The sequence below is a fragment of the Pinus tabuliformis genome, chromosome 8 (genome assembly GCF_031772625.1).
Source record: "Pinus tabuliformis cultivar Carrire ecotype Pingquan chromosome 8, CPIR1, whole genome shotgun sequence".
Taxonomy (NCBI): domain Eukaryota; kingdom Viridiplantae; phylum Streptophyta; class Pinopsida; order Pinales; family Pinaceae; genus Pinus; species Pinus tabuliformis.
In genome coordinates, this window is record NC_142294.1 from 1,961,347,110 (window position 1) to 1,961,370,974 (window position 23,865).

General features: G+C 39.9%; 1 protein-coding gene across 2 annotated transcripts in view; it reads left to right on the forward strand.

The window, feature by feature from the left end:
- The window catches only part of LOC149244313 (diacylglycerol kinase 3-like), a 266,156-nt gene that overhangs the window by 87,502 nt on the left and 154,789 nt on the right, over nucleotides 1-23,865 (forward strand). For both annotated transcript variants that reach the window (XM_089374800.1, XM_089374801.1), the window contains exons 5-6: nucleotides 12,193-12,283; nucleotides 12,721-12,796. In XM_089374800.1, the coding sequence (XP_089230926.1) occupies nucleotides 12,193-12,283; nucleotides 12,721-12,796 (167 nt within the window). The remainder of the gene's footprint in view (nucleotides 1-12,192; nucleotides 12,284-12,720; nucleotides 12,797-23,865) is intronic.

Here is a 23,865-nt window from a genome sequence, read left to right on the forward strand (position 1 = left end):
GAATAAGGCTTCTTAACCCCCCGTCTCTAATCACATCATATCTTGCAAATCAACCAGTGCCAGTGGAAAACTTTGCAAAGGCATCCTCCACCTCATCAAGGGATGCTCTATCCTGAAAAATCTACCTCAATGCATCTTTCCTCCCCCGTGAAATTTCACCATCCATGTGATGAGGGAATCTACGGGAAGGTCCGCCATTCAACCACTGAGGGTTGTAGTATTTTGGGTTCAATGAGTGCGCCAAAGAATGCAAAGGTGTGCAATTCTTGTCCCTTTTGCTGATAAGAATATCATGTATGGTGGTGAAGAAGGCCTCTGATAATGTTTCTTACTTGGGGCACTCACTTTGTAAAATAATGGTCCTCCTTGACACAATCATGGAATCCCATCCCTCATAAACCTCTCGTAGGATGGGTTGGTCCGTATCTACAAATTGAAACGAAGAAATGATAGGGTCCATGATCTGAATAAGTAGATCTACCGTCTCCCCCGAAGCATCACCTAACACTGCGTCCTTCACTCTTTTTGAGGCTGCTTGATCTGTCTTTCTCCAAAAAGACCAAAACTATGAAATAACCATGGCCCCAAGAGCGGTCTTGAGTCTTGACCTCTCTCAACCTCTTCAACATGATGAATGAAGAGGCAAACTGTGTATTCGCAATCTTAAACAATGATAGATTGGTGTACTCCTAGTAGATAGTGAGGGCATTTGTATGATTTTGTACAAAGTTGCGGATATGTCGTGTATCCTCATTAATGCTTCCGATCCAAAGCACATTAGAAGCAATAGATTTAAGTGCTAAATTCAAAGAATGGACATTGCAAGGTGTCCAAAATACGTGTTGATATTTAGCTTCCATAATCATGCCAACAACCATGCAAACATGTGCATTATCTGTACTGATTTGCACACAAGAATCAACACCTACATCTTCAATAACTTTAATAAACAACTCACCCATATATTGTGCATCCTTGTATTGTCCAAGTGCATCCACTGATTTCAAGAAAACTCTACCATTCAAGGAAGACACCTTGAAGTTGATGAGTGGGAGCTGTGCTAGATCTATCCATCCATCAGAAACAATGCTAACCCCAGATGTTGGCCATGCTGATTTAATAGGCTCAAGCATTTTGTTTGTTCAAGTTTTTAAGTTTACTTAGTTAGAAACCCTCCATGCACTTTATCTGATTTATTCCTACCTACTTGTTATTTTCCTTAACAAGTTATTTACAATGTAAATACTGAAAATAAACAATAGTGCATGTTCAACATATATGATAGTACAGATCAACAACTAAAAGAAACAAGAACAAACACACCGTATGACACCATTATTTTTGGACTAATGTCCCCAGAAAAACCCAATGTGGGAAAACCGGTGCAGCTATCTGAGGGTTTTCTTATTAAGCAATATCAGAGTACAATCTGGGTGTCGAAACTGGCCTACCCAACAGAGAATTTCCTTAGTAGTAATACCTCTTTGTTTTAGACAAATCTACTATCTGAAACTTTGGATAATCCTTCCGGCAGCTACTCTTCACCAATCTGCCCTTGAAACCCCAGCGTCTGCCCAATTTGGATTGCGTCAGCCTCTCCTAGCCCAGCGCTGGCCCTGGGTCAACCTATCTTGGCTTGCGTCAGCCCCAGGAAGCCCTATGTCAGCTCTCTGAGCCTCTGCGTCAGCTACGCTGGCCTCCTTGGTGCTTTGCGCATCACTTAACTGCCTCTGCGTGGCCCTGCGTGAGCACTGGCTGCCCCTGCGTCTCTCTCTCTGGCTGCTCTGCTGCTATCTTGACACTATCTCTGCCTCTTTGTCTCTCTGTACTCAATGCCCCTCAGCTCCTCTCCTGATCACTGATTGTATCTCTCTTAGCAAACCCCACTCTAGAGAATAAAATGATTGATCACTTTGGTGTGTTCTCCAAGTGACCCTCAAGCCTCCTCTTATACTTTTCCTGTTGACATATCAACGACTGAGATTAAGTCCCTAATCAAGGGCTAAGATTAGAACTGGCTTGATCCATGTCTTCTGGACCATTCTAACACTGATTCATATTAATACACATTAATATTTTATTTTCCCTAAGTTTAGACTTAGGGATTCCATTAAAAATATTAATTATTTTAATATCTCCTGATCTGTTTAGAATCTGCCCAAACCCTTTCTGGGTATTGGAGATCTCATGTGCCCCAACTTCTCCACCAAATTTCGTGGCTAGAGCACATACGATGCTACACCAAATCAACAACCTCTTTCTTTGCCTTCGTCAACAATGTGGTTCTAAGCGTCTCTGACCCAAGAGACACATACCCTGATGGAGTTAGAGCTCGGCACATCTCAATAAATAAAGGTGAGTTTTCCAGTGCCAGTGGAAAACTCTGCAAAGGCATCCTCCACCTCATCAAGGGATGCTCTATCCTGAAAAATCTACCTCAATGCATCTTTGCTCCCCTATGAAATTTCACCATCCATGTGAGGAGGGAATTTGCGGGAAGGTCCACCATTTAACCACTAAACGCTGTAGTATTTTGGGTTGAATGAGTGAGCCAAACAATGCAAAGGTGTGCAATTATTGTCCCATTTGCTGATAAGAATGTCCTGTATGGTGGTGAAAAAGGCCTCTGATGATGTTTCTTACTTGGGGCACTCACTTTGTAAAATAATGGTCCTCCTGGACTCAATCATGGAATCCCATCCCCCATAAACCTCTTTTACGATGGGTTGGTTTGTATCTGCAAATCGAAGCAAAGAAATGATAGGGTCCATGATTTGAATAAGTAGATCTACCCTCTCCCACCAAGCATCATCTAACACTGCGTCCTTCACTCTTTTTGAGGCTATTTGATTTGTCTTTCTCCAAAAAGACCAAAACTCTGAAATAACCATGGCCCCAAGAGCGGTCTTGACCTCCCTCAACCTCTTCAACATGATGAATGAAGAGGCAAACCATGTATCCGCAATCTTCAACAATGATAGATTGGTGTACTCCTTGTAGATAGTGAGGGCATTTGTATGATTTTGTACAAAGTTGCGGACATGCCGTGCATCCTCATTAATGCTTCCGATCCAAAGCACATGAGAAGCAATAGATTTAAGTGCTAAATTCAAAGAATGGACATTGCAAGGTGTCCAAAATACGTGTGGATCTATGTTGCAGGAAACATAGGGCAAGGAGGCGTTTCCGTATGGAAATGGGTACAAAACGCTAAAACACGTATGGTACAGCCCTGAAACGCGTTTCAGGCCATATTGCCACGTTTCACGAGATTGAAACGTGGCCAGTACGACCTAAAACGCGTTTCAGGGCCGTACGACTCACGTTTTAGCTTTTTACTTGTGTTTTTTTTAATTATTATTATTATTTTTAAAATTTGTTTTCTAATTTATGTTTAGGTTATCCTAGTGACTTCTAGTTGCTTCTAGTTGCCTGTCTAAAGTTATAAAAGTGAACTTTTACCCTAGTGTTGATATGCAGTTCATGGTATAAAAGTGATATTCTCCTTTATTTTTCATTTTCATCCATTTACTTAAATTTTTAACATTACCATGAAATGACTCAGGATGTTTGAGAGTGGTTCCGCCTTCATTGGATTTCATATGGAGAAAGTAGAATTTTAGATCTCACTCAAAATCCAGCATACTTATCTGTTTTTCAAGATTTCAAGATTGGGGGGATTGCAATGTTTCCATTGGATTTTATCAGGTACCAGGGTATGGAACTTGTATTTAATCAAGAGAACCAAGCCCTCTATGCAGGGGAGACTCCCAATAATCAAGAGCATGTATGGTACTAGGGTATGAAACCTGTATTTAATCAAGAGCACTAAGGTCGTTCGACTATGTAGGAGGAGATTCCCAATCAAGCACGAGACAAGAAATTAGAAATTTCTCGTGGTTGATTTTGGATATTTCTATGTGATCATTCATGAGTAAATGTGATGTAAATTTAGAGACTTATAGTTTATGCATTGATAATTGACAATTTTATCATATTGTAATAAATTAGAATGTATCATATATGCTTTATGATTGCACATATTTCTTAAATGTCCTAACATATATATATATATATCTATATCTATATATATATATATTTGCGTTTCCCCGTTTCCAAAATTTGGGGAGGTCGCGTTTCGTATCGATTCCCGTTTCGGAAACTCGTATCCGTTTTCCCGTTTCGTGCAACCTAGGTGTGGATATTTAGCTTCTACAATCATGCCAACAACCATGCATGTGCATTATCTGTAATGATTTTCACACAAGAATCAACACCTACATCTTCAATAACTTTAATAAACAACTCACCCATATATTGTGCATACTTGTATTGTCCAAGTGCTTCCACTGATTTCAAGAAAACTCTATTCAAGGAAGACACCTTGAAGTTGATGAGTGGGTGCTTTATTGTATCTGTCCATCCATCAGAAACAATGCTAACCCTAGATGTTGGCCATGTTGATTTAATGGGCTCAAACATTTTGTCCACCTCTTTCTTTGCCTTTGTCGATAATGTGGTTCTAAGCGTCTTTGACCTAGGAGGCACATACCCTAATGGAGCCCCTTGAGTTAGAGCTTGACACATCTCAATAAATAAAGGTGAGCGTGCAACATCAAAGGATATGAAGTTCTGATAGAAAAAAATGCAATGGTGAGATCAAGCTCTTCCCGTTTCTCTTTCTGAAAAATCTTGTCCATTGGACCAAGTGCCATTGCCTTTCTTTTTGCTGCTTGTCCCCCACCAGAACTCTCAAATGGAAATTTGTTGTTGTTTGCCCTCAAGAATGGAAGGGGACCATCATTCTTTTTTTTAGATGTTGCAACCACCTTTGCCATGCCAACATTGGCCTCTTTTTCCTTTTCTTTCCTCTTAGCTAAAGACACCTGTGTACATGCTGCAATTCCACAACTTGGTAAGGCCAACAAATGAGCTTTCACACGGTAATATGTGCTCATGAAATGATTGTTGCAATAGTTGCATTTCCAAGCAACATTGCCTACTCCCTTCATTTTGCTGCCTAACCCTTGCTCTCTTGTGACATATTTCCACAAGGGATATTTGTTATCTTGAGGCTGCTGTCTTCCCTCAACATTTGAAGCTACTGTTGCAACCCGACTTCCAATAGAGGGAACACTTGCAGACCCTAATGAGATTGGAACAGGGGGGGTATCTCCAATGGGGACATTATTCCCCTTCTCTGCTGCCTTTGATTGAGCCATGAATGCTGTAAAAAATTAAAGAAAAAATGCACAAATTTGTAAAAAAAAATGCACATGCAAACTGCTATAATAAAAATGCAAAAAAATAGAGACAAAATGCATTTATATGTTGCTTGAATTGCCTCTAAAATGCTCCCACACCCTTTGCTCTTCGCTCTCACACATCCACAACAAACCCACAACAAGAGAAAATGAGAAATGTGATGTTATATCGACACAAATCCACCTTTTATGGCCGCGCGACAGTCGAAAAATCGGTACACGTGTCCTAGAATCGGGACACGATGGTATCCTGATGGGACACGTGTCCCACCGAATCGTGTCCGATTCCCCCGATTCAGGACACAAGGAGGCGTAGGCACGATTCTGGTTTCTTAGCTTAATTCTTGAATTTCCTTTTTCCCAATTGAGCTAAAATAAGTTTTCAGTGAGATTAACATTGATATTTTTAACACACTTTGAATTCTTAATGTTAAATTGTGAATCTAGGGCCAAATTCCGCTTTGGACAACTCATTTAATGGAGATAATTATTGCATTGAGGGCCAAAATTGACCTATGGTTCACTGAAACTAGACAAGGAGAAGTAAGTTTTTGAAGTGAAGCCCACACGTGCAAATTGTCAAGGTCGGCCACACCATCATGTAGGCTCATGAAGCCCAAGAGACATGTCTTTTGCCCCACATGGATTCATATAGATAAGAGAGATCACAAACCTCATTTGGCATCATCTCAACTCAACAATCATCTCTCTCCTCATCTGATTGGGTTGTACAAATTGCAGGCAGCCTATTTCTCACACATGCGGATTTCAGGAGGCATCTTTGACTGGGCATTGACTTTATGTTTCAGCTGAGTTTGACCAGCATTGACAGAGGCTCTTTTGACCAGATTTGGAGGACAATTTCTGTTTGACTGGGCTGCATTGACTGGCACAGGAACCAAGAAATTCTGGGCTATATGACCTGAATTGACCATAGGTTGACTGAGTTTGTCTGCTGATTTGTTTTGGGCTGACTTTGACCAGCAAGGAAGGCCGAATTTGACTGGGTTTGACCGAGCTACAAGTGGACTGTTTGCTGCTGCATTGACCATTGTTGACTTTCTGGTTAGGGCTGTTCGACTGCTGTTGACTGGGAGCATAATACTGCTGTTTTGTTGAAGAAAGTGTAACTAGGTTCGGTCTTCATGTAATTGGTGTAATAAATTATTTTTGTAATCTTGCTACATGGGTTTCATGAGCAGGAAGTGTATCTAGGTCAACGACTTCTTCTTGATGTCTTTAGGATTTAATTTATTTATCAAAGAGTCATGTCATGCAATGAGAGCTCTTTATAAGCCTATGTAAAATGTGTGCAAGCCTAGAGCAGCCCTCCAAGACCAAGCTCAAGCCTCCAAAAGCAAACACAAGAAGACTACAAGCAAAACAATGAGAAGGTCATCATGTCGGCTTCAATAAATGAATTAAATAAATATTGAAATGTCATGTCGGCTTGAATAAATAGACACGTCGGTTCATAAGGTAATGTCGGTTCAAATATAGTGCACCAACCACTATAAATACTGTTGGACACCTAATCCTAAGTGGGTTAGTGTGGAAGTCGAATGGACAAAAGCAGTCCAAGAGACCTTGGGATCTGAAACCCAAGAGTCACATGTTGTACTATAAATGTATATCTCATGGTAATAAAAAAATGCACTTGCATGTTTTATCTTTCCTATTCTATGTTTTCCATGTGTGTTTAACATGGTATCAGAGCGGGCGATTGCTGGTCCTGCTCCCATTTGAGCCACTTGTTTTGTGGTCTCTATATATATGTCAGTTCTGCGTTACCTGACCTCTGCCTCTGTCTTATTCCCCTCAGACCTGAAAACTGTCCAGACAGAAGCGTTGTACGTTAAATTTTTTGAATAGCGCTGTCACTACCTGTTTTAGCGCTGATGACTGAATAACTCCTCTGCAAATCCTCTGCCAGCTCTGCCCTTTCCACGCCAGTTTTCATTGTCTGTTGCTTGTCTTGCTCATTACTCTGACGCGCCCTTTCCATGCCAACCTGAATGCGGTATATGGTATTTTCTGCCCTAACAGACTCACAGCCTGCTATGCAGTAATAGGGCCGACGGTTTCTTTTGAAGCCTTACGGAAAGAAGCACGTCTGCTTTGTGAATTATCTGCAGACCTCCTGGAAGACATTCGCCCACTCTGCGAATTGTCTATCAATAAACTATCTCGTCCGGGCAACATTTTAACGCTCCTCTCGTGGCTTGCTCTCATTGTGGCATTGAGCCATCATTTGAGCCAGTTCAGGGCATCAATCCCGCCGCTACAGGCAGTGTTTCACAAGCTTTGCGGCACTCATTCCCTGCTGCTAGACTCTTCATACCAATCGCCCAGTCAATCAAGCCCCTTCTCAACCCTGCAACTCGACTTACAGGGTGGCTCTTGATCAATAGAGTGAAAGCCAATTGGCTCACCTTTCTCTAAGTCGACCTGCAGGTTCATCTTCAGCAACAGTATTTTATTTCTTCAATATCAAAGAGGAGAAGAAGAAAAGCTAGCAGAGCACCAGGAGAAGTCACTTTGAAGTAATTACAGTAAATTTGAATTGATTTAGAAGTTATATGACGACAAGACTGCAGAGCGTTTAGCACGACATTACAAAACTAAGCGGGAAACAGAAAAAAAAGAGGAAAATAGCAGCAGCGGGTTTTTCGCTCTTTTTAATCAAATCTGCATCTTGAAGGCTCCGTCAAAACAACAAAGTTAAAGCTTACCTGGCTTCCAAATATATCTGAGCTGGTGAATCTGTCTCTTGTTGAGTTTGATCATTTAATTACTAAAAAGAAGCTCGAGGAAACTGATAATTTTCTTGAAGTTCTCAATCCATGTACAAGATGGGAAAGTCTAGCTATAGGCGATGCAAATATGCGTAACCTAAAAAGAGGCGAGATTTTACAGCTGGAAAGGAAAGGATATTTCCGATGTGACTTGCCCTATTTTAGGCCATCAAAGCCTATAGTTCTGATTGCAATACCTGACGGTAGAAAGCAGTCTGTCTTGAAGGTAGAAAGCAGTCTGTCTTGAAAAGGCCTTCCTCTTGACTGACTGTGTTTAACGGTGTCTGAAATGCAAATTGAGTAGTACTAAATTTTTATAGTTGCTTTAACACAGATACTGTTTTGGGTGCTTCTGCCTGCCATTTTGTGAATGCGGATTTTGATCACGAGGCTAGACGTTGTTTTGGGGGGTGGACTGCATTTGAAGATCAACAACAAGAAAGTTGATTTGGTATTATATTCAGCTTCTCTTTATAGAAAAACCTATTTTGGGCTACATACATTCAAACACCCCCCACAAATCCTCTTGTGATATTGTCGGTAGAAAAAGTCCAATTTTGCAGTTTTTGGCTTGAGACTACTTTGACGTAAGATTTTGAGATTCCCCATATTTTTTGTGGGGTATACTACAATTGGAGGATTAATTGGAACGACAGAGTTCAATGTTCATAAGCATTCGGGGCTGTTTATATTCTTTAAAGTTGCGGTTATTTGGCATTGTGTGAGATATTTGTGCAACATTGTCATTAAATGGAGCAAATTGATGATGCATTACAATTATTAAATAGTCTAATCTTTTCCACTGTTGATGGGATGGTAAAATTCAGTAAGGAAACTCTTTTTAACATTCAAACTCTTTTGCAAAATGTACAAGAAAAGATCGATTTTTTGCAGCTTGAATCACAGCTACAGCAAGAAGAGCTACATCAAAATAGACACCATTCTGAACCTGTTTTTGTTCAGAACATTGAGACAACCACCCATCAGCAGCATGTTAATAATGTTACAGTTCATTCAAATAAAGCAGCAGTTGTATATGCAGATGCAGAAACTCAGTCTGCACTTCCCAAGCCCATCGTCAGACCTTGGGAACAGCTTGTCCACAACAAGCACAGAACTGGTCTTGGATATGACAAGGACTTGTCCTTTCATATTCCAGACTATGCCAAGCCCATTCAGTTTCAGAGTGCTGGATTCATTTATGACAGTTCACCTGCTCCTCATGACAGTTCAGCTTCAGCTGTTCCAGACTCTGCCCCTCTTCCACAACAACAGCAGCAACAACAACAACAACAACAACAGATTGTGAAATGCCAACACTGTGACCGAGTTGGCCATTTGAAAGATCACTGTTTTGATCTTCATCCATGTAAGCACTGTCATAAAACCACTCATTCTTCAAACAGATGCTTCAAAAACAAATGTCCTGCAAGAACAAAGATTCATCTTGGATGGATCGCTTCTTGGCAATGGGCATCAACAACCAAGAAGATATTCCAAACACATATTAGAACTTGTTCCAAAGTATTGAACAGTCTTGCAGTTGAGTTTTCTCCATCTTCTCACCTTGTATCTGACAGGGGGGGAAATGATGGTCATCTACAAGCTTCAAAGTCACATCAAGCGAGCCTGAGCCACACCCTGCCACACCAGTTTCAGAGTTGTAGCCAGCGACGAAGATGCCCCTGAACATGCCTTCAGTTGGCAATCTGGGACACTTCCTCTAGCAGAAGACTTCAGCTTCTTGCCAGTTTCGGAAGCATTCCAGGAACACAATTGAGAACACTTCCTCTAGCAGAAGACTCCAGCTTCTTGCCAGTTTTGGAAGAGTTCCAGGAATTGCATTAAGCATTCCAAAGTTGTTGGTTATCCTTAAACCATCACAGGTTGAGACTTCCCTTTTCAGGTTGAAGTTTTACCTTTTATGTGGGGTGAGACCTCCCTTTTATGGTTGAAGGTTTCCCTCTTTAAAACAATAGGATCACTTCCTCTAGCAGAAAACTTCAGTTTCTTGCCAGTTTTGGAAGAGTTCCGGGAACTGCACTAAGCATTCCAGTGTTGGTGGTCATCCTTAAACCACCGCCCTTTATACCAACATTTCAGAGAGCACATTCAGCCTAGTGCTGCCATTCATTTTTTGCACATTTTGTATTACAGCTCTCTTCTTGGACTCATACATAACCCTTCGGATTAAGGGGGGGAATGTTGGACACCTAATCCTAAGTGGGTTAGTGTGGAAGTTGAATGGACAAAAGCAGTCCAAGAGACCTTGGGATCTGAAACCCAAGAGTCACATGTTGTACTATAAATGTATATCTCATGGTAATAAAAAAATGCACTTGCATGTTTTATCTTTCCTATTCTATGTTTTCCATGTGTGTTTAACAAATACCCTGTTGAGGATCCGCAAAACATAAGTTACAGAACTCGCAATTTCCCCTCTGAAATGTCGTATGGGTATAGAGGAAATCCGCACCACAGGAAAGGCTAATGTTTTTGGGTCTCGGATGGAGGAGTGCCACTGTACTTCGGATAGGTATGGAGCAGAGATCCGCATTAAGGTCTGACTGCACCTCGGCTAGGGTTTTAGGTGCAGTCGTGACCAGATCTCAGATAACACAATATTGATCCACGTTCTGGGCTAAATACCCTCGGCATACCTGTGAAGTGGAGGGATGAATGAAGCAGTGAATACTTCGGACAAGGGTACAGTATTATCCTTTCACACAGATCTCGGTGGCATCATCATAGCAGCCTAAACTTATTGAACCACAGTGACTCGGATTACTGTCTTGGCATTATCTTGAATACTGTGACAACAATATCAGCATATACATACCTTAAGGGCAAGACAGTATAGGTAATATCAAAGACGCTGTCATCTCATTGGAAGGAGCAGTATCACAGTGCTAAGGAGAAACAGTCTTGAGAAATAGTGATAAGTACACTCTCGGCCCACTCTCGAAAACATGATGATGATGATCTTATCAAAGGATACAGTGATGATCCATGTGCAGATGGAGACATGGTGCAGCATAGTGAAGACATAGAATCAAGGTCACTATAAAGATCTCAATGAAGACAAGAGATCTCAAGTGACATGATGAATAAATGAAGATCTCAGTTATGCTGTTGTGAAGGCATTCATGTTGCAGCAATGGTGACATAGCAACTATGGTCTTGATGAAAGCAACGAGGATGATCTCAGTTAAAAGTGCAGCAGTAGTGCAACTTTGATGACATCAGTGAAGCAGCAGCGATGATGATGATCTCAACAATGGCAAGGAAGAAGGTTGATGTCTTGGTCTTGGAGAGGCAGATTGTGTCAAGGGTCATGGTCTTGTTATTCGTCAATGGAATCTCTATAAGAAGAATTTTGTGTTGGTTTTCCTCTCCAAGAGGGAGAGGTTTTGGCCCTGGCAAAAAGCCAAAAATTTGTGTTCTTCTCTCTTTTGTTCTTGATAGCAGCTTGATGAAGTAACTACTCATACTAATAATGAATGGAACATTAAGCTAAGATAAATTGTAAAAATGCTTCACAAATTGTTATCATGTTAAAGAAGAATCACCTTAATATGCTTGCCCTAGATTCTTCAACATGTCTTGGACGGTGTTTTGGATCATCCTTTTGTCAAGTCAACTTTGACTTTGACTTCTGAACATTGTAGATTATTGGATTCTCTCTCTGCTGAACAATTGACAATATACAAGAAGAAGGATTTAGGTTTCCCCCTTGTGGGGTTTTTTCTGGCAGTAGCCAAATATTGTTCTCTTGTCTTGGCATGTTTTCTGCATTTTACTATTTATGTTCTATCTACAGTTACTGCCAATGTGAATTAATGAAATTGGAAACTAAATTGGAATTGACATTGGGCTAATAAAAGGACATTGAATTAATTGTTACAAACATAAAACATACATTGTTATCTAAAATTAACACTAATCTTGTTGCTTGACACAGAACTTGTTTTAAGAGTTGATACAATTGTTTTCTTAATGAGTAAACTCTTTGCATATTTGCATATATAGATTTTGACATGCAATTTTTGTAGGCATGCATAAATTAATGTTAAAATGATAATTTGATAAATGCTCCTTTCAGAACAATAAGATTTTCTTGGCTAATGATGCAGTTGGCAGGTTATGTTGACACCGATAGCTGGACAAGAGTTAAGTCTACCTCCTGCTTTTAGACCACAAGAAGCTCCAACTCATCAGCTTGGTGTATGTATTTTTATGCTTCTCAAACTGACTGTATTCCTTTTAGTCTTGACGTCGTGTCCTATTTTCTTTTTCCTCTCACCTATATTTATTTAGTCAAGGTAGGGTGAAGGTCCAAGGGTTTTTATTAATTTAATTATAAAAGGTAACATTTGCCTAACAGAGGTTCACTGATATAAAGGTTAGATTTCCCTGATATGATGATTTTTAGATAATGAATTGTTAGGTGCTATTTCTAGCCTAATGGCATTGGTGAGCAGTCAATGATTTTTAGAACTGTCAAATGTTCTTTCTGAAGTGCAAAAGTTTAGTTGTAAATTTGGTGCTTAATCTTGTTTTGTTCTGTATTCAATCCTTGATGTGTTTGAGTAAAATGTGGATTGTCTAGTCATGCTCTTGTTCATGTTGAGAAAGTAACTGTGATTATACTTTTTGTGCAGTATGGGATTGAAGATAGTGTATCATCAAATAATTTCACTTCTTATAAAGGCACATTTTACAACTACTTCAGCATCGGTATGCTATGCATTAAAATCTAATATTAGAAATCTTGTATTTTTTTTTAAATATGGATAGTTTATATTGTTAATTACTCAAGTGTGCTCTGTTCATGGGGCATCGACTTTATTTCCTACACTGGTTTAGAACTTTTTGCTTAGAGTTAGTCTCTAGGGAATTTATAGGTTGCATGTGGATAATTTGGCAAATAAAACAATAGAGTCTAGGAATGCTTTCTCTTGCTGAATGGTTTCAACAGTCGCTGTGATTTGATGTTTTAAATCAGTTTGTGCCTTTGGGCAATCAATCTATAGGTCTCAATTGGTTGGCACCTCTGAGCAATCTATTCCTCTTCTAGGTTTTTATCTTTGAATCCTACAATCCACAGCGCAAGGGGCGTTGGAGGAAGGATTACAAGCATAGAGATGATGAAAACTATTTTAAAGCATGTTGAAGCTTGAACGCTGAAAAAAAACCCCAATTTCTCTCTTCTCTGTGTGAGTTTTGATGGATTTGAATCCATCACCAAGGACTTTGAAATGGGGGTCTGTCTTTAATTTTTGTTGTTACAATTCAAGTTAATGTTGACATTTCCCTTTACTTATATTTTAATTTCATTAACCATCACTTATATTTCGTTGTCATTACTTTAAGAATTAAGAGTAAAAGTTAAACAAAATTCCAACAACGAGAGCATTTGATCATAGGATTACACATAGGGTGATAGATTGGATGACAAAGTTAGTTAGCCTTTTCTATGGGTTGGGAGGCTTTTTATTTCCCTTAGGATTCTGCTTTGTTGATGAATTAGTTGATTCAAGGATCAACTAGTTCAAAATTTGTTCAATACATCCAGAATTTATTTGTTTTGCTAACACTAGCTGTAGGTACTAACCTGGTTTATGAGGATTATCAAGTTTTTCTTCATGATGTGTCCATCAATTAGATGAGTTCAAGGAGTGTCAATACTAGCCAATGCATACATCGATATGTTGTTAAAGTTGTCTTTAGGGATCGATGAGGGCTCAAGCTCTTTTTAGAGATTCTATTGTGGTTGCATGCTAGCCTCATTTTTGTTTTTAAAGATAAACAATCCTGTTTCATGACATTTATGCCCCTTTGACCATTTGTTGTAGACCTAAACCACAATCACTTAGCTCTCCTTTCTTACATTTGTTTTGGCATAATATTTTTGGGCTAGAGTGTTTCTGCATTGTTTGGAACATATCAATATTATTTGTGAGTAGCTATATTATTTGCTTTAATATGGAAAACTATATATATATATATATATATATATATATATATTTAAAAAAAAATAATTTAGACACTTTTGTATTATCATAATAAAAAGTTATTTACAACATGATACCTCCTTGCTCTGGTCAGCTTCGAGGGAGGCTAGACTAGAGAACATTGAGATCTTTAGATTGTGATGATTTTCCCTGATTAAAGCATCAGGTAGACAAAAAGACCTAGAGTAGGAGGATTAAACAGATTTAGACTGATGATCATTCATAGAGCAAAGACATAGAAGATTTTCTAAGAAGGTAATGAGAAGACATTCATAGAACAAATACATAGAAAATTTTCTAAGAAGGTAATGAGAAGACATGCTGATTGTTAGCCTGATCCTTCTTGCTTGTGATCTGGAGCATTCCCTGTTAAGGAGGTGTGATTGCACATCTTGAGGAGCATGTCGAACTTTTGATCCATTATTTCCAGCTTGTCGTCAAATTCTGTGAGCTTACGGATATTATGCTGCTAATTGGCGTGATATCCTGCTAGGATGTGTCTAAGAAGAATCTTAGTGTACCATTAGACATTGATTGCCTGCATGTAACTGGCATGCCTGGCTTGAGTGGAAGTGCCTGTGTTTAGGATCTAGTGTTGATTTTCAGCTTGTAAATGTTAATTAGGGGTGTACCTGAAATCTTGCCTAACCAAGGTTTCATAACTGGCAATTTCTTGGCGCACAAGTTCTGGAATGATTTGCTCATATCAAGCTTGGGATTTCTGGGCCCAATTCTTGGCTCTTTGCTGGGCAACAGGTGCAGGGTTGCTGGGAGAGGGAGAGGAGGGAGAGGGAAACCTCTGCCCCTACAACGACGAGAATTTGAGGGATTGATGGGGGTCATAATGTCAAGAAGGTGCTGCTTGAGGTGAGAAAGGAGGAGTAGAGTTTTAAAGCGAGGATAATCCAAATATAGGGAGAGGTAGGTTAGTTAGAGAAACAAGGGCTTGAGAAAAGCATGCTGAGAGAAAGGGAGATGAGTCAGAGGGATTGGGGGGGCTGAAAGAATAAGAGAATTTTGAATTGAAAGAGGCCACTGGGTGATGAAGCACAAATCCACAGACTGAAAAATCCAAAGAGAGGTCCAATTGTAATGTCGCCACTTTAGCAAATTTTGCTAAGTAAATACATTTTTTTGCACAATTTTGGCATTTTGACATATTTGACTTAGGAAAAGTGGGTTAGGAGGGCCCCATTTGAATTTTGAGGAAAAAGGCTCCCCAAACATTAGAGGAAAAGATAAATTAAGAATGAAGTGGGATTCACACCCCTTAGGAGAAATTCGACTTGGGGAAGAGGAAACAAAGGGAATTTGACTTGGGGGACTCACATGGAGGAGAAACGGTGCGTCAAAGTTAAATAGAGGTGAAGAGCATCATTTTGGTTTTTTTGCCAATTTGAGAATCAAACCCCCATGTACGCTTGAGTTGTTGAGCGAAGTCTACACAATGCTGATCAACGCAAGAGGTTTCCAAGTGGAAACCTCACCTCCATCTTCAATGGACTTCAAGCGCCACTCTATGGGAGATCATTGTCACATCTTAGAGCTATTCCAGGAGGATTTACAAGTACATTCAACCATCATTTGGAGCAGACTGGGCGCCAAAGGAGTACACATCATTTGGGGAAATAGCCACAATGCACCCTTGATCCCGAGCTTTTCAGGAGGAGTTGGCCTTGGTATTTATTGTAGGTTTTGGGCATTTTGCTAGGTTGACGTGTGGAGGTTTTGGGGGAGCAATTCTATCTCGTCGTGACAGCGCACAAAGGGTCTTTGGCTGGTCATGTGTAGCGGTTTTAGCTAAAGGAGATGAGGGGTGGTTATTGCCTGGAAATTTGGGGGTATTGCTGGGAGATTTGTAGAGGGATTTTTGGGGGAATTTTCCGGAGGAAGCTTGGTTGATAGCAAAACATTCTTCTTAGCTGTGCATGTTCTGGACAAAATAGGAGTGCACTTTTTTAGGGCTTCCCGGGCCAGTCAGAAGTAGCCCGATTCCTTGTTGGGTTTTTGTGGGTTTGGGGTCTAGAGGCTATGGCTAATTTGGTCGATTTTTTTGAGTAGTTTGGAGGGCTATATCAGCAATGACACAAATTGTTCTTGGTTGGGCGCAATCATCTTAGCAGATCCATTTTTAACACTTGGATGCCATCACTCATATCTAGGTCTTTGCCTTGCTCGCATAGCAAGGCTAGGTTTCACTATCTCTGCAATATTGTACTCTTTCCTATTCAATTAATAAAATGGCTCAGCTTGGCGCATTTTTTGGTGTTAAATGGGCTAAATTTTTTATGTGCATGTTGCTATTTTCTCATGTTATCACTGTCGTTATCACTCTAACTCCTCCAGCTTGAACTTACTGAGTAACCTGGGTGACACAAGCCATGTCACACAAGTTAACATCATCCAGGATGTTCGCTGATGTGGAAATTTGAATTTTCTCAATTTAATCAAGGCAAAATCAAATTGAGAATTTCTTGTTGCATTTTTCAACATGCACAACTAGAGCATGGGTGGAGAAGTTAGATACTTACTTCCAGCTCAATTAGATGATGAATTTGGAAGCCATTAAAATGGCCACGTTGCATTTAGAAGGGGAGGCCCACGATTGGTGGTTCCATGGATCTACATCAAGGCATGCCAGCGTGACCTCTTATGAGGAGTTCACACGGACGGTTGTGGAGCGATTTGACAAGAGGGATTCCGAGACACATTTCCTAGAGCTGACCCAACTCAAACAAATAGGCAACCCAGGGCATTACATAACCGAGTTCCTGCGGGTGTTAGTTGTTGAAAAGTGTAACTAGGTTCAGTTTTCATAATGACATGTAATTGTGATTTTTTGTAAATGATGAAAAGAAGGAAAATAAAAACTATTATTGTAATGCTTGCTTCATGGGTTCCATGAGCAAGAGATTTTACTTTTAGAATTGTCAATGTCATATTGCATATATATACGAGTCTATAGAATTGTCAAGAAGCCCTCCAAAGACAAGCACAAGTTCTCCTCTTAAAGTCGGCTTCAAAATGAAGTAAGAACTCATGTCATCTTCACCTAATGGAGACACACCTATTCGAATGCACATGTCGGCTTATTTGTATGAGACAACCACTATATATATGTGGATGGGGTCTTCGCATTTCCACAGAAAACAAGTTCGGATCTCTCTGAAATTCGGATCACAGTTACAGTGACAAGTAAAGAGACAAGTTCGATATCAATTGCACTGACAAGCATTTTGGAGAAGAAACTCGGATAAGTAGGAACAACGAGGATCTTTAGGACTAATCATAGGAACAAAAATTCGGTTTTTCAGAGGGAAAGTCTCGGTGCTACAACAACACAGTCCGGTCAAGGGTATATAAACTACAGTTCGGTGCTATGAATAAGCCACAATTCAATGCTATAATGAAGACTACAGTTCGATGCTATAGATTATAGTTCTGCGCTATGTTTTGATTTAGATCTCTCACAGTTTCGGTGCTATCTCCTACAGTCAAAAGCTCCGTGCAATCTTTGGTTTTGGTGTCACCATAGTTAGGAGGATTCAGTGCCACCTCATTAAGAAGGATCTGTTATCATCACGATAGAAGGATCTTGCTACTACCACAGAAAGAAGATCTCAGAAAGAAGGCCTCCATCTAGGTGATGATACAGTAAGATGATCTAGGTGACAATGACTAGATCTCAAGTGGTGATAATGTCTTAGCGCTAAGAAGGTTGAAGTGGAAGATGAGTCGAGAAGAGGAAAAGAGCAGAAGACAATTAAGAGAACTTGTGTCTTGGTCTTGGAGTGGCAACTAGGTCAAGGGTCTTGCTCTTGGTATTCGTCAATTGGAATCTCTATAACATGAATTTGTGCAGGTTTTCCTCTCAAAGAGTGAGAGATTTTGGCCTTGGCTCATAACTTACATTCTGTGTCTCTTGTCTATTTATGTTCATGCATTGGTAGCTGATTGATGAAGAAGAACATTAATAACTTAACTTAAGAAGATCCTAATCTAAGGAAATAAAAAGCACTCACAAGCAGCTACTAATAGAAGAGAAATCACCTAATTTATGATGCCTTAGATTTCTCAACATGGTTTCAAAGCTAAGGTGACAAAGTCAAGAAAAGAGCATCTAATCAAAGAGACACTCAAGGATTGAGTTTCAAGAAAGGCATCAAAGCAAGTCTAAGGGTATCGAAGTGAAAGTTTAAGATCTACATTAAAGAGTCAAACCCTAGATCAAAGAAGAAAGTCTTCTTCAAAAGAAGTCTTGGGATGATCAATCAAATAATCAAGGCCAAAGTCTTATTTCTACTCCAGGCAAATAGATCTATTAATCAAGGTAACTAGAAGTCTATTCATCCAAGAGAAGCATTTCTAGGACAAAGATCATATTATCTTGGAGAGTCAAAACCCATGAAGTATTTATGAGATCCGCACTCTATCATCACCAAAGGAAACCTCAAGGAGTTTGTAGACTATTCAATCAAGAAAAGCAAGATCAAGGGTCTGATTATTATCTTCAAAAGGTTCTAAGCTGGTGTCCCCCTCATTGAAGTAGGACCTCCTTATCCTTATAGATGATCATCTGAGGAGCATCATGGCATCTTCTTCAATCACCATCAACAAAGGAATCAAGTTGAAGATTTCATCTTCACTTAACAAGTAAGTATCTTTTATTCTATAATCTAAATATGATAAAATGAATTTGTTTTGCAAGGATATTTATAAGCTGGTTGGGTCATCAAACTTCCTTGCATCGAAAAGGAGGATAGAAATAGTCCTCGAAGAAAATGAAGTCATTAGAAAAGTGTCCAAACCATCCGAAGGTAAAGTACTATCTGAATACATGGAAAAGGATCTAAGGGCTCAAGAGATTCTTATGGAATCTGTCAAGGATTCCCTCGTAGCAGGATTGGAGACATCAAAAGAGATATATGATAAGCTGGTAGAACTATTCTCTAAAGATGCGATAAAGAAGGTCATATCACTTAGATCTGATCTAAACAAATTAAAGGTATCAAAGGATGAAGGGTTATCTTTATAAGATCTCAACTGCAAGATCTAGGAGAGATGATTTCAGATAAGGAAATGATCTCCCTTCTTCTAAGTGCACTAATTGATGAACAAAGTAACAAATGCCTATGAAGATAAGGAAGCTATTATTCCATTCAACAACTTGTGATTTCTATGCAAGATAGAAGAAGATAGGTTGAGGGCGAAAAATATTCATACATTGTCGGAAAGAAAGAAGAACATAGCTAAGAGCATTACAGGAAAGATTGTCCTAAGCTCAATAAGGGCAATAGAAATAAAGATAGAGAAGAAGCCCATTTCACCAAAGAAGTGGAGGAAGTTGAAAAGAATAAATCCAAGGAAGAGGAAAAGCATTAGAAGTAAGAGCTCATGACATCACCATAGGAAACATGAAGGATGTCTGGAACAAAATCTATGGCAGTCAACTATGAAGGATATAGCTCTTGGGAACCTCATTGAAAGCTCAAGTAACACTTATGGGAAAAAGGAAGAAGTCATCCAAGACAAGTCTCATCATACATCAGTCAAAAGGAAACATCTGCTGGATAGGGATATGCAAGATCCTCAAGATTCTCTGATGGAATCCTCATCGAAAGGTTCACTGATCTAGAGAGGAAGCAAGTGTTTCATCAAGAACTCCAACTTGTGGAATTCATGGGATGATGTTATGATGACATAAGAGATGAAGCAAATCAAGGGGTTGAAGCTCTTTTCAATCAAGGAAGCTGCTGAAAGAAGCCTAGATGACCTAAAGGTAAATGAGGTATGTATGCTTGTATTCAATACTATAAAGTCATGTCGTATGGTTGCAGGTAACATGGATCACTGCTCTATCTTGAGAAGCATGATCAAAGGAAAGGAATCTCCTCCTATGAAAGGATGCAGGAAGGCATGGGTCACACTAGATGAAATCAACATAATATGTCCTCATATGGAATATGAGGTGATTGACAGTAATTGGAAGAACTCTGATTGGAAGTTCCTGGGAATGTCATGTGTGAAGAAAGAAAGGAAGAGATCATAGACTATGAAACCATGGGAGAAGGGATTCAACATCCGAAAACTGAAAATTTTGACTATGCTATCTCTTAGAAAGATATGAAGACTCTGATGGCAGTCTGGAAAAGATGGAGACCCTTGACAATATATATATCTTTAGGAGATGTGTCAACATGTATGCAGGATGCTGATGCGAACAACACGATGTCATGATGAAAGACCATGACAAAGGTAATTGTGAGTTAAGTGTTAATTTCTTATTTTTGAACAAATATCTGGATGGGCTTATGCAGGACTGCCAAAGGAAGAACTGTGGATGTCTTCCTAGAGGACCATGTAGAAGGGTGTAAGATCCTTCAAAAGAAGATAATATGAAGAAGGCTGCATGGCATGAGGCAAGGCTAGATGTAGACTGATGGATCGCTTTCTGATGAAAGGAATGATGACATGACTAACTCATGGGTGAAGGTGATGGATGGTCTGTGCCCTATGAAGAAGTCCCAATAGATGAAGACTCCATAATGAAGAAGAAAATCATGAAATCAAAGGAAGGAGCTCTTCAAGTAGCTGGTTGTCTATTCATCTCTAGCTAAGGAGCTGCTGTAGGTCCCTAATTAAGAGGGAGCTTGGAAACAAGTTTCTTACTTGGAAGAAACTTAGAAAATTCCTAATCCAAGAGGGAGCTTAGGTACATTCCTTTCATAGGAATGAGTACATTCCTTTATTGGAATAGATATTTCCTCCCTAATTGAGAGGGAGAGATAGGCACATCATTCTGATCTTCACTTGGGAAGGCAGAATGGAGGATTGGGTAAACATCTAGCATCCGATGCTTTTTGAGGATGAGTTAGGGCATCCAAGATAAGAGAAGTCATAGAGGACCGATATTCTTTGAGGGTTGGGAATCCAAGATAAGAATACTCCTACTAGAACTCACCCTGAGAACCTGGGTGGGGTACGTTCCTGGAGAGACAATGATAAGGGTGTCTATAAATCATTGGTCTTGCCAGCATTGAGCTCAGATCTCATGGAGAGATAGAGCTGTTAGTCAAGGCCTTGCTATGTGACAATGTTGGTTGATATGATGCTATACATATGGGTTACCAATTTGATTTTTCCTATGTGAAATTCTTTAGATTGAGAATGATCAAGTACCGTTATGAATACCTCCCTAGTTAAGAGGGAGTGTTGAAAAGTGTAACTAGGTTCGGTCTTCGTAATGACATGTAATTGTGATTTTTTGTAAATGATGAAAAGAAGGAAAATAAAAGTTAATATTGTAATTCTTGCTTTATGGGTTTCATGAGCAAGAGATTTTTTTAGATGGCTCCCATTGAGAGCCTTTAGGATTTGTCATTAAAGTAAAAAAGAGTCAATGTCATATTTCATATACATATATATGAGTCTAGAATTGTCAAGAAGCCCTCCAAAGATAAGCACAAGTTCTCCTCTTCAAAACGGCTTCAAGATGAAGTAAGAACTCATGTCGAATTCACCTAATGAAGACATACCTATTCGAATGCACATGTCGACTTATTTGTATGAGACAACCACTATATATGTGGATGGGGTCTTCTCATTTCCACAGAAATCAAGCTCGGATCTCTCTGGAATTTGGATCATAGTTACAGGACAAGTAAAGAGACAAGTTCGATATCAATTATAGTGACAAGCATTTCGGAGAAGAGACTTGGATAGGTAGGAACAACTAGGATCTTTAGGACTAATCACAGGAACAAAAATTCGTTTTTTTTAGATTTAAAGTCTCGGTGCTACAACAGAGGCACACAGTTCGGTCAAGGGTATATAAACTACAGCTCGGTGCTATGAAAAAGCCACAGTTCAGAGCTATAATGAAGACTACAGTTTGATGCTATAAACTACAGTTCTTCGCTATGTTTTGGTTTAGATCTCTCACAGTTTCGGTGCTATCTCCAATAGTCAAAGGTTCAGTGCAATCTCTCGTTTTGGTGTCACCACAGTTAGGAGGATTCGATGCCACCTCATTAAGAAGGTTTTGCGGTCATCACAATAGAAGGGTCTTGCTACTACCACAAAAAGAAGATCTCAGAAAGGTGGTCTCCATTTAGGTGATTATACAGTAAGGTGATCTAGGTGTCAATGTCTAGATCTCAAGTGGTGATAATGTCTTAGCGCTAAGAAGGTCGAAGTGGAAGATGAGTTGAAAAGAGGAAAAGAGCATAAGACAGTCATGAGAACTTGTGTCTTGGTCGTGGAGTGGCAACTAGGTCAAGGGTCTTGGTCTTGGTATTAATTAATTGGAATCCATATAAGAAGAATTTGTGCAGGTTTTCCTCTCAAAGAGTGAGAGGTTTTGGCCGTGGCACATAGCCTACATTCTGTGTCTCTTGTCTATTTATGTTCATGCATTAGTAGCTGTTTGATGAAGAAGGACACTAATAACTTAAGTAAAGAAGATCTTGATCTAAAGAAGTAAAAAGAACTCACAAGCAGTTACTAATAAAAGAGAAATCACCTAATTTATGATGCCCTATATTTCTCAACATTATTGATGGTGTGAAATTTGTGAAAGGCTAGGAGGATTTTCTTGTTCGTGGAATGGTTAGTTGAGCCTTTGCAGGGGTTAGTGAGAGCGAGTAGACTTGCTACTCTCCAGGATGCAGTTAGTTGTACTAGGGATTTGTAGGACACAATTCCCAAGACTAGAGCACTAGTACCACCCATGCCCATATTTGTAGGACGCAATTCCCAAGACTAGAGCAATAGTACCACCCACGCCAATTCCCAATACTAGGTGAGATCTTCGGAAGAGGAGGTTATGCTTCACCTGTTTGGAGTGGTGGGCACCAAGGCATAGATGCACGATGGGAAAGCCCCATTATATAAAAGTTTTCTCACACAGTGAGCCGAAGGATGATGGAGGTGATGGTGGACATCGAGCTGCTGGAGGAGGAGGCCCACCTCCCCCACAGGAGGAGCTCCCTTCTTGCCTACAGGGGGAGTCTTTGCTTCACTTCAGAGAGTGCCAAAGTACTTCACATTGAGGATCAGGGGCAGAGTGTAGGGACAACGTGTGTCAGTTCTGGTGGATAGTGGGGCTACCCACAATTTTGTTGATGCACATATGGTGGAGAGGAGATGCATACATACTGAGGCTTTTGCAGGTGTTTAAGTCTTAGTACTCGGGGACAAAACTATGCAGTGCACCTGATATGTCCCCAACATCACTTTGACCATGGGGAATTATTTGATGATTGACCACTTCTTTGTTATTGATATAGAGGACACCAACGTGGTGATGGATGTCCAATGGATCTAGTCTTTGGGGCATGTGACCAAGGATTGGAGGAGGTTGGAGATGGAGTTCATAGGGCTAGATGGGAAGTTAGTAGTATTGAGGGGCATGCACTCGTACCCACCCCAGATAGTGTGTCAGCGCACAGGATGGAGGCAAATTTGTGACATGGAGATATAGAGTGGGTTGTGAAGCTCAGGCTCTCAAAGGTAGGGGCTCAGCCACATCCACCCCATCCTGATATTTAGGTGATTTTAAACAGGTAACCAACAATTTTTGGAGACATTCCCCCATTTCGCCCACCAAACTGTGGATTTGAGCACACGAATGAGCTTGAGGAGGGAATACATGCAGTTATCACTACATCATATAGACAACCCAAGGCTTAATGGGATTAGATTGAGTGAGCTATATAGGAGTTGCTGAGGTTGGGGCACATCAGGCGTAGTTCTAGTCCTTTTGCTTTTTCGGTGGCGTTGGTGAAGAAGGAC